Raw genomic sequence first — 11,783 nt, 5'->3', positions numbered from 1 at the left:
AATAATGAATAATTACCTATAAAAAGAAAAATACAAAATATATTAAACCTTTCCATACATATCCGCTTTTCCTGATGGAAATTCACGTATGTTTAAAAAAAAAGAAAAGAAAAGGAGGCATTTCTTGAAAAGTCAAACAACTTTCCTTTATTCGTAACATTATTTGTAACATAAAACACTGACAAGGCAGAATGACTTAGTTTTCCCTTTCATTGTCATTTACGGACAGGACTGGAACACTCACTCTCAAACACCGAGGTTTTTTTTTTTTTTTGCCTTTTATTAACATCATGTTTAAAAAAGTGTTTCTCCTGTAAAAGGCCAAGAAATGAAGATGGATCCACAACAGCTTATATCTTTATATATATTTATATACATGTTGAGAAAAGACCAAAAGCAGTATCTGGAATTTTTTGTATCTGGAACCATTAAAAAAAAAAATTAAAAAAAAAAATTAAGTCCTCACTGACTTCAAAGTAAATTAAATTCAGGCTCATTTCCAAAAATTACATTTTCACATAAGTTTTTTTTTTATTTTTTAATTCCCAGTGAGCCTTTTTAAATTCTTTATGATTATTTGTTTTAACTGCCCACATGCCTGGATTGAATATGACCACCGAGTGCAGATCCAGTCTCTGTTCAAACTTTGTTACATTTACTTTCATGCAACTTCACATTTTCAAAGAATAGAATAAAACTAAACAAAAATCTCCTCCTGAATACCAGGACTACTTTCCGGTTGTTTCTTTAAACAGGATGGTAACAAGACTGAGCCGTGGGTCAATCCAATCCAGCCAGCGGCTGACTGACTGACAGCGTGGCTGTTAAGTACAACAGATGAGGTTTGATTATGTTTGATTAACCTGAGAGAGAGAGACTGTCAGTCCATCGATCTCCTACCCCTATGTACAACATCCTCTTTTTTTTTTTTTTTGAAATTGTAACATATGAAGTACAAAATTTTTTTACTGTACTATTCAATCAGATAGTCTAGTCCCCGCAAACAAGCATGTTTAGTTGTTTCTGTTCCTCAGAGTTCAACCAAGCAAGAAAAACTACCATGTCTCCAGGTGCAGAATGTACTTTTAGCAGGAAACAACCAAAGCTTTCATCCCAGGATCCCATAAGATTTTTCTCCTCAAACCCTTTAGTACCAAGTATTTATACCAAGTGTGTCTACTTCACACAACAGCCTCTAACTTCACGTACTTGTAGCAGGCTTTTCATTATTATTTCCATTATTGTCTGTCATTGGTGTGCTGTTACAGTAGTGGATGCAGCATATGTACACGTCCTCTCTGTGAACCAAAAAACTCAGAGTTTAACACAGAAGCACTGTTTCAGACATGTTTATCTACTCCCGGCTTTGTGTGATGTCAAGGCGAGCCTTAATATAGATGACAATTGAAACCATCAGTTTGTCAGGGATAGGCAATGAGAGGACAGCTGTCTTAAAGGGACAGGAGCTGTAACAGCTCATTTGAGACAGTGGATAAAATAAACTGCACCAGAGGCCAGGATAGGATAAATAAGGATTATTTTTAACTGAATCATGCAAAGCCAGAGAAAAAAAAAAAAGGATACATGGAGCTGGAAATGTGCATAACAGAACCCCATTCAATGCAGTCAATCTCAATTCTAAATCAATTAAAAAAAACAAACACACAGCAATTTAATCCAAAAACACATCAAAGGCTTTGTGAACAGGCGGGGATTCATCGTGGTTAAAGTGGAATTAAGATTATTCTAGACCAACATGAGAATTTTAGATGCTGCTTCTCGCAGTGGACCTAAATTTTAGAAGCCACTAGTCCGTAATCCTAATATAAGACTAGATTTACTCCACCCGCCCCCACCCCCAAAAATACCTAATCAGGAGGGGGCCAGGAAAACAAGTTAAGACTGTGGAAGAACTAAAACAATTTAAAAAGCAAGAAAAAGCTCCCTCAAGTGCGCTGCCGTTACCCTCATCTGCATCCATTCACGTGTCGTTGTCAAGCAGCTATATGATCAAACGGTGACCTCTGTTGATGCTGTTCCACCTTAAATCCACAAGATATGAAAGAAGTGCAATGGAGGATGGACTTAATTGTTTTTAAACAGGCCTAGTAGCGTCAGATTTGTTGTCAGAAACTAAAAGCAAAGAGGGAAACGGGTGCACTACGAAAATCCGAAAGCTCAGTAAAAATGAGAATTCTGTGGCAGCCGTGGGTGCAGGTCAAGAAGCAGGAAAAACTCAAAAAAAAAATGAGGCCGAAAGGTCAAATGATGAATTTTTCACAAAGATGTCTTCTGTGAAGCTGAAAGAGCATCCAGTTACAGCATGCATCTCTGATGAGGCGATATGACACAGGTGGGAACACACTGGGAATATTTACTTAGTCGGATGCAGATTTACAGCAACTGATGAAGTTGAGAAAACATTTTTTTTAAAACGTATTTTACTGAGACTCGAAAGAAAAAAGGCAATCTTGGAAATCTCATCTGATAAGCTGTAAGCATTAAAAGCGAGGGAGACATCGAGACATTTACCTGATCGAGGAGGCGGGTGGTGCCGATGGTGTATTGTAATCATGTAACAGCAGTATCACGTGCCAGCTGCTGCTAGCTGCAGTGCTTCTGTTACAGAATAACTTACAACTAGAGTCAGAACAGATAATATTACAGTGCAACGGCGCTTCTTGTGCTGGTTTAACCACGACCTAAACTCGGGCTCTCACATGAAGCCCGATCCGAGGACCCCGGTGCAGTGAAACAAGCAAGTCGTCTCAGTGCAAAGTCTCCAGAAAAAACCCCGAGCTGGATTGTAGAAACTGCCTAACTCTGAGTTATTTTAATCTGCTTATTTTGGATGGTTTTAGTTGTGATTTCAAGACTCAACTAATTCCGTTTTACACTTGAGAGACCACAAGTGGGGAGTTTCTTTAATACAGCTCGAGGCCAAGAGTCAACTTTAGGTCTCGAACCACAGTTTAAGAAGCAGATCCAATACAGTATAGCAACACAGAGAGATGATGAGAGCTGCATGGGATAGGATCGGTGTCCGTGATGGAGACCGTCAGCTTTTTCTTGACTGGAAACTAGTTCTGGTAATAACAGCGTTATGAGAATGGGAAGAGATGATTTGGACAATGAGCCGAGGGGCTGGAAAACAAATCAAACAAACAAAACAAAAACATAGAAAAGGCTGCGTGCGAAAGCTCACGCTGCATCGAGATGCCGGCTTTTAATGCACAGGTGGGTTTTCCCACCTGTCGGCCTCCATAATTCAAAACCACTCGTGGACTAGCAGGCAGCTGAAGCTTTCGCACGCAGCCGGTTAAAGTTGCTGGCTTTTAACCAATCGTGTGGCGTAACCGAAGCCGATCAGTGGCAGCAGCCCCCGCAGTGTCCGCCCCCGTGGGTGTGTCCCGCCGAGGCCTCGCCGTGCTTGGTCCGCCTGCTCAGGATCTCATAAGAACAGTCGTCGCCGCAGCAACCGGACATGCTCGGTGAGGTCTCATCGATCTCAAACCTGGAGGTGAGGGGAGATGGCGAGCTTCGTTAATGGGAGACCGAAGAAGAAAGACCGTTTCCTGCCTGTATGTGACCTTTAGATGTGGGAACTTCCTGGAGAGTTAATGCACTAATGATGGCGATCACATTAACACGCCATAACTGTAAGACCCGCCAGTCCCACACGAAAGAGAAAGTAAAAGATAATTCAATAAGGCAGCGCCGTGATGTCTCCATTATCCCAATAACAACCCTCAACAGTCCTCGTGTTTGCAGCGCAGTGATCATAACAAAACTGACTGTGGTATCATGAGATGAGGACCACTAAAAATGAAAGTCACCAGTTCAGTGTGGGACTAAAAGGGAAATCCGGTTGCAATCTTTGCTTCTGTTCCAGTGTTACGACATTGAATAAAGGCCAGAGAAGTTCCACATTTCTCTATGATTTCATCTCATTTGTATTAAATTTAAAGTTAAAATTCCTGGATTATGTCCAGAAATACATTTTTGGGAACTGCCAGCTTTGCCCGTTCCTTTCTGATCTAAGACAGCAGCTTCATGAGAAAGAGACTAACCCACAACACCTGTGGAGCCATTAATACTGAGCTGTGAACCACGTCATATTCTAAGTAGCTTGCAAAGAAAAGCGTCTGGACTTCTTTAGGTTTCTTGAAGACGTTTCACCTCTCCTCCGAGAAGCTTCTTCAGAGCAATTGGTGGAGAGTCCCAGATTATAAACCCTATGGGAGGGTCAGGGTGTGGGTCACAATCAGCCAAGGTTTCGGGTGAATCCATTGTGAAACCTAGCCCCACCCTATCATGTGATGGCTTCACCCGAAACCTGTTTTCACACCTTGGCTCGTGTGAGTAGGCAGAGGATCAATAGGGGGTCCATGACCCTCTTGGGGTCATTACAGACTACGATGACCTGGATGACTGAGAAGCTTCACAGACAACTCACCTTATATCATATTCCACAATAATATAATATAATATAATATAATATAGTGTCCATTGAACATTTGTCTCATTACAGTTAAACCCTCCATATTTCCTAAGCGTTAAAGAGCCGGCATACTCACTGTAAAGCTTCTCTGAAGAACTGGTAGGCCCCTTTGTTCTGTTTAAAAACTGTCAACATCACCTTCTTCATCTGTGTACTGGACAGAGGACAAAAAAAAGAAACACTTGTCTTTAGTGTAAAGTGACCTGAAGGCGTGACCATAGACTGTATATAAAAGATGGATGTAGCTAGGGATGCAACGATACCAATTTTTTCAAACCGATACGATACCGATACTTGGATCTGAGTACTTGCCGATACAGAGTACAAAAAAACGATACTTCTACCACACACACACACACACACACACACACACACACACACACACACACACACACAAATACAATTAATTGGAAGACAAGTTTTATTATATTCCCTGCCGATAAAAAATAAAATCTTAATAAAAATGACCACAAAAAAATTTCAAGTGAAAAATAAGCACTTCTGTTAAATTATTGCAGAGTCTCCACATTGTAATTTAACAAAATATCACTGAACTATTGGCACTGTCTCGAGCTTTCAGAATAATAAATAAACACTTCTGTTTGGAATAAAATAAATACAAATTAGGTTTGAGAATAAAATAAAACTTTTAAATTATTGCAGAGTGTCCATATTGTAAACAAACAAACAAAATAATTATTATTAAATAAATAATAAAATATAAAAAATTATAAAATAAAATAATAATTGGCCCCCTAGTGGCCAATCTAAAAAACTACAACAGAAATGACAAGCCACCCTCTGATTAATGAAATAAGTTAGTATCGGTTCATGGTATTGGTTAACTTTTACGAGTATGAGTACACACACATTTTACAGTATCGGCCCCGATACCTGATACCAGTATCGGTGCATCCCTAGATGTAGCCCATGTTTTAGCATTTGTTTGTTATGATAAATGTGCTGTGAATGCGATGTTACAGTCAGCTGTAACCAACTTCACAGTCACCAAAATGTTCCCTCCCATAGTCACACAACCAAAGTTTTTTACCTGTTAGCGATGAGCTGGAGTATCTGGATGAGAAACTTGCCAAGCCCTTTCCTCCGCACTCTGCTCTCTAACTGCACCTCATAGCTGCAGAGCGAAGAAAGAGGCGCAAATTTAAAAAAATAAAACCTAGAATAACAGAAATGAGGTTTGAAATCTTTTCTGAAATCCACAAACACACGGCTGGGTACCTCACCAATATAAAACCTCCTCCCCGCACTCTATGTCGAACCGGAAGTGGGAGAAGGCCACGGGGGAGGAGTCGGCGTCGCGGGCCAGCAGGTACCAAGCCCTCTCGTCATTCATCTCCTCCCTCTTTTCCCTCTCCTTCCATCCCCACTCGCTCTGCTCGTACCTGCAACAGAAAGACAGCAGACGAACTCGAGTATGGACCAATAATTGTAATTCTTTGCTCTCAGATTTTTCTAAACTGGACAAATACCGTTTAAAACTGAATATGAGACAATATTAAATACAGTAACTCAATCTCTACCTTCTTTTTATACTCTGCGTTTAATTCATGGCCTCAGATCCACATCTTGCCATGTGCCCTTATCTCATGTCACAAAAAGAATTTCTGGCCTATCTGCACTCTGCTCTGAAAAAGATAGGTCACTCTGTTCCTGAACTACTTCGAACTCTGAGAGGAGGCGAGAACAGACTTCTTACAGCGTCTGCATGTTGGCTCTTGTGAGTTCGAAAGCCCACTCCACAGACAGCGGGTTAAGCGCGGTCACTCTCTTGCACTCTATCTGCAGGTTCAGCCTGGAATGGGAGGACAAGTCAACATGTGAGTTTATGAGTCTGTGTCTCTGGGAAAAGTGGCTGTTCCCTCCATGCGGAAAACACAAAAACAAGAATGAATTTCATGGAACGGGATACTGAATAAATCCTCTGCGGGTGTACAAAGCAGTGCGTACCCATTTCTGTCGTATTTTTTGAAGGCTGGGAAGGCGGCCAGGGGGTCTTCGAGCTGTGAGAAGAGAGGGCAGAATGAGAAAACGCTAAACTATCAGCACTCTTCTCCTTTAAGCAGCCTTTATGCTCAATGACCTGAAAAGCCAAATAAGGGCAGGACAGGCTACACGTCCATTAGTCATTCACGATGACACAAAGGGTCAGCTTCACCTTGTTAGTGTGAAGATCAAGACTACTCTCATCCTTGGACAGATTTTGGCACACTGGGCCAAAACCACAGACACTCAGGCTCAGAGAATTTAAGTATGAAGGCCAAAGACGGACCCTCAAGATCAGGTTAAATTGCTCATTTATTCATTTGAAACTGTGGTCCACTTTAGGGGATTTTCTTGCATTCCTTTGCTGTTATCACATCCACCACAGTGGGGGCAACTCATTTTGAAACAAAGTGACACAAAAGTAATCGACCCAGCCAGACCCATCGTGATCCCAATGAGGAAGCTGCTGCAGCTCAGATCATGTTGTGCGAGCTGTTTTCCTCCAGTTTGCTAACGCTCTAGCCAACCTCCAAGCTGCAGGAGCCGTGCATTCGAATAGACGGGTGGGGGATTTAATGATGCAGATTAATTATGCATAAAGGCACACATGGTGCGGTATTTGCCTTTTCCTGTCATGCCCATATCAATTAAGGCTGTAATCGAGGTGAGGAGGGCATCCCCGGGCTTTTTTTTTTCATGCCTTAAGCTTACAATGGAACAGCGTGCGAGACAAAAATCAAATCGCGCATTTTTAACTTCAGTGCAAAGCCACAGCAGAAGATTTCTCCTTTTCACTCATATCCACAACTGAGGTACCTTATTGGCTGCGTCTACTTTGGCGCATACGGCGTCCATAGCTGCCCTCTCCTCCAGACGTCTCGCTTTCTTCTCCTTTGCTCTGTTGGACTTCCTCTGAAGACACAAAATGAACGGAGAGGGAAAAAAAAGCAGGGGACATTTGGTGAATTACAGATGGATCAGAACGGCATTTTTCACCCTGACACAGACACACAAAAAATGCAAAATCCTGAGATCACTACAGACAAAGAGGTGCTATAACCCTTTGCCTTTTTTTAACCACTTAATTTATTCCCTTCTCTGCTTCGCATGATCAATGCCAGCCATTTTTCACCACTTCTTTACTGGTGAATCGATCTTCTCTTGTCAAAGAGTGTAACCTGTGCTGACGAAATGACAAGGTAATGCAGCATTCTGGCACAGCAGCTACAGCCTGTCAGGTCACAAGAAATCACGATGAAACCTGGTGGCAGCAGAGCTCACAAACACAGAAGCAGGTAGTAGCCAGAGGATACCACTGTACTTTTTCGCCAACACACACAAAATCGGTCAAACGTAGAGTGCGGACTTTCCCACTCATCTGAGTATTAGCAGATCTTTGAATTTCTGTTTAATAATGACGCGTGCGGCTGTACACGTTTTAATTACGACCCCAAAGCCACGTGGCAAATCAATCAGAGAACAGATTGACCCTCAGACACTACGCATGAGCACATCCGGGAAGATCGAAGCTCCAAAAATACATCAAGGCCTGGAAAACAATGAAAAAGCAGAGCTTATTACTCTTAATAACGTGATTATTGTCTCTGACATGCTTTCATTCTAAAGCCATTACAGCGGTATAGTATTTCTATAGCCTGTGCTGCTCCCTGTGGGAAATTTCTCTGATACCGTTACTCTCATTAACCCTGCTCCTGGTTTGATGTCCAAAGCATCTGCATTGATGGTGCAGCCATAACTCACACAAATGACCCTGATAGCGTTTGCTGTGCAACATAGAGATTAGACACTTTAACAGTTCCTATCCCCATCCTCTGGACCTGATGTAGTGATTTTTTGTGGCTCCATGCCATTTAGATACTTATTTGTCTGGTTGAGTCAAACAATCACAAGTAGTATTAGTGCATTGCCCTGGTTGGAAGACTCCATGAGTTATTAGAGTTGGTCGTGGTGCGTTTAGGGTGCAGAATTGGTGCTTCACTGGAAAAACAACTAGACATTAACTGAATTCCTTCATTCCAGGGCTGAGCAATTATGAAAAGGAATGCCAACTTTAGCTCCAAGCATTAACTCTGTACCAAGCACAGGGAGGCTGCACACTGAGCTGGGGAAGGGGGAACACGTGGATTGGTTTATCTGGAGCCAAAGAGAAGGACAAAGTCAAGTCTAGCTAAAGTTAATAAACTCAGCTTTACAGCTTCAGAGTGTGTGCAGGCCTGGCTGGTGCAGACAGGTAGCTCATATTATCAACTTCCAACATGTGTGAATTAGCCAAGGCCAGGTGGGGGAAAGACCCCACATCCTGGCCTGTTTGGAAAATGTACACACACATACGCGCGCGCACACACGCACACACAAGTGACTAGCATTAATGGTTAGCAACGCACTCGCCATTTGCTGTAATGGCATTCCCCGACAGCTAACAAGGCTAGCGGGCTAACAATGTCACAACACACATGACATGTTAAGTGTGCGCAACGCCAAGGACAATGCAGTAACCCAGCTGAAAACGTTATAAAAAGCCATGTGTGTGCTCGAGCTAACACTACAATGCTATGTTACTGGGTTCATGTTTAGGCAGCTAGACGGCTAACAGCCAAACCAGCACCTTCAGCCACATCCATCCACCATGGTCTTTCTCGCTTTCCCCCTCTCCTGCCTTCCTTCTTTCTTTCTTTCATATCTCCTCTGCTTAATCAGCCACTGACGAGCTAAAACCTTTCTTTGTGCCACCTCGCTTCATATATATATATATATTTGGGGAAAAACACATGGAACTCACCCCCATTTTGCTGCCGTATCTGCTCGATCCCCCTGGAGAAACACACCTCTATTGTCCCGGTGCTTTGCTGAGTTATTAGTATCGTGACTACAGGCAGAAATAAGGGGGCCAGATGAATATGACAATGATGGATAGTGTGCTAACAAAGCTAGCTGGCTGGCTACAGCAGACGACCGAAGGCTTTGAAAGAAGCAGCAACCGGCTGCGAATTTGATTCCAACGTGAGTGAAAACCGAGCCGTTTAATTTCCCTCTGAAGTCGGATTGGCGCCAAGACTGCGAGGCTGAATTATCCGGGCTGCTTCGTTGCCCTTTTCTTTTCTCCTCTCCGCCGCGTCCAGCTATGCTGCGTTCACGTGTTCCACCTCACCTCGGACGTCTGACACCCTTAGACCCAAATAGATTTAAATAGTCTTAAGAAGACTATTTTGGGTTAGGGTTACCCTAAGGGTTACCCTAACCCTAACCCCTACACTATTTACTATAGTGGTTTAAAAGAAAACTAAAACCTAAAAATGTTAACTTAACTAAAAATATAAAATGGAAAACGAATTTAAACTACATTGTTTGTTTACAAAGCTTCAATAATCATTCAATTCAATAATAAGTTGGGGTTTTTTTTGTTGTTGTTTTTTAACTCTGAGCTGTAATATTTATTAATATGGTCATCAGGAGCCTCTGCTGCATGTTTATTTAGACTTGGATGTATACATAACTTTAAGAGTTGTGGTTTTTTTTTAAAGCCAAACACTTAACATGTTCAAACAATAAAAATGTGAACTGAGATAAGCAAACCCACCCTGGAAAGTAAGTGAATTTAAGCTGAATTGAGAACGAAAATTCAAAATTAAACGAAAATTAAGACTTTTTTTTAAGGCAAACAATAAATATAGAACCTAAACATAATGTGTAGTATCCTCACATACATCTACTACATGAAAAGTGGCACTGGAGAAAAGCGTATATAGAAAATCAGCCACTGTGAAAGTGTCTTGAGCCTGCAGTCCATCTGAAGACCACTAGATGGCGACAGCTGTGTTGCAAAAATACTTGAGGTCCTATTGGAGTCTAAAGTAAAACAGTTTCCTGTCTTGACCTCTGTAAGCACGTTGATGCTTGATTTATGATCTCAGTTACTCATTTGGAGCTATACTGAATAAAAAAAAATGAAGCCTATTTTGGCTTTTAGTCAATCTATCTTTCAAAATAGATCTGTATAAAGCTACACAATCATTTGCTAACTTATCAATCACATGTCATCAGCCAATGAGTGTATGGTTTCACAAATCTGCACCTACACGTCACATGTGGATTTTGGCAATCAACAGGGCCACAGTGGAAACAATCAACTCAATGTTTCACATCAAGAATTAAGAAACCAGTGCATGACACACATTTATACCGTGTGTGTATTACTGCCAATTGACAAAAACTACAGGAATTTACTCACCAAAACTAAAGCACACCTCCTTGAACCATCTATAGCGCATAACAAGCCTAATTATTTTTCAGATAATTCCACTAAATCCTGTAAAAGAGACTAACAGCAAAAAGTCACTGTTCAGTGATTCCAGTTAATGGAGATGAGTAACTGTAGCTGCCAGTGTGGGATGAAATGAAATAATAATTATAAAACAAATAAAAGTAGTCATTATGCAAATCCCCTTACATTGTGTTGGTGTAGTAAAACTTTAAGCTGTTTTTTCCATTACTATTCTACATCATTTTAAAAGGAGCCAAGTATCCTTGAATTATTGAAATGATACAGATTTCACTATCAACTCAACTGTCACACCTAATTCTGCTGTTGTTCTGCTCACAAACGTTGCGTAAAGACCACATGTTTAAAGTATATCCTGTGTGTATTGACTGCAGCTTTCTATGTGTACTTGAAAAATGTCTGGCAGCGGTGGGATTCGAACCCACGCCCCCGAAGAGACTGGAGCCTTAATCCAGCGCCTTAGACCGCTCGGCCACGCTACCACGTGGGAAGTGGGTTTCCTGAAAGAGCTGTTTGTCACTTTTCTGACAGTACCTGAACGCACCGCTGTGTTAGCGCGAACATGGTTTCCTTGTTTGTGACGACAGAGCGCCAGACAGCACAGGTCAGGAAGCACGCGGCACTTTCAGAACCAGGAGGATGACCTCTGACCTTTACGGCTACTCCTTCTATGACAGAATAATGCTTAAAACGTGAAAGGTTCATAAATAAGAGCAACACAACAGGCTGGGAGTAACATGTGCGGCAGCCACAGTAATCTGGTAACTCATTAAATACATTTTTTCCAGTTCTGGTTCTGAGTCAAAATCATACAAACCTGTAAAATAAAAGTGATCGTGAAGCTTCCATTGGTCACCGTGGAGCACCTCTACATGACGTTACCGTCACTCAAACGCGCATGTATGACAGAAAACGCACGTAAGCATTGTATTTTCAAATAAGACCCTATAGCCGAACATTTCTTTTTTATAATGCACC

At 41.7% G+C, this 11,783-nt stretch overlaps 1 protein-coding gene and 1 non-coding gene across 2 annotated transcripts; both read right to left on the bottom strand.

Annotated features, from left to right (window-relative positions):
• Positions 1–120: 120 nt before the first annotated feature.
• Positions 121–9,690, bottom strand: naa40 (N-alpha-acetyltransferase 40, NatD catalytic subunit). Its single transcript, XM_085141609.1, has 8 exons — positions 9,306–9,690; positions 7,322–7,417; positions 6,470–6,522; positions 6,219–6,314; positions 5,746–5,904; positions 5,553–5,636; positions 4,578–4,655; positions 121–3,514 (listed from the first exon to the last, which is right to left on the bottom strand). The coding sequence occupies exons 1-8, from the start codon at positions 9,309–9,311 to the stop codon at positions 3,367–3,369; spliced, it is 720 nt and encodes a 239-aa protein (XP_084997735.1). The 5' UTR covers positions 9,312–9,690; the 3' UTR covers positions 121–3,366.
• Positions 9,691–11,205: 1,515 nt separating this feature from the next.
• On the bottom strand, positions 11,206–11,287 carry trnal-aag (transfer RNA leucine (anticodon AAG)). Its single transcript has one exon. It is a non-coding gene; the product is annotated as a tRNA-Leu (tRNA).
• Between the last annotated feature and the right edge of the window lie 496 nt (positions 11,288–11,783).

Source organism: Neolamprologus multifasciatus, chromosome 3, assembly GCF_963576455.1.
Source record: "Neolamprologus multifasciatus chromosome 3, fNeoMul1.2, whole genome shotgun sequence".
NCBI lineage: Eukaryota > Metazoa > Chordata > Actinopteri > Cichliformes > Cichlidae > Neolamprologus > Neolamprologus multifasciatus.
Note: the sequence above shows the minus strand (reverse complement) of the source record. Positions and strands in the feature narration are given on the sequence as shown.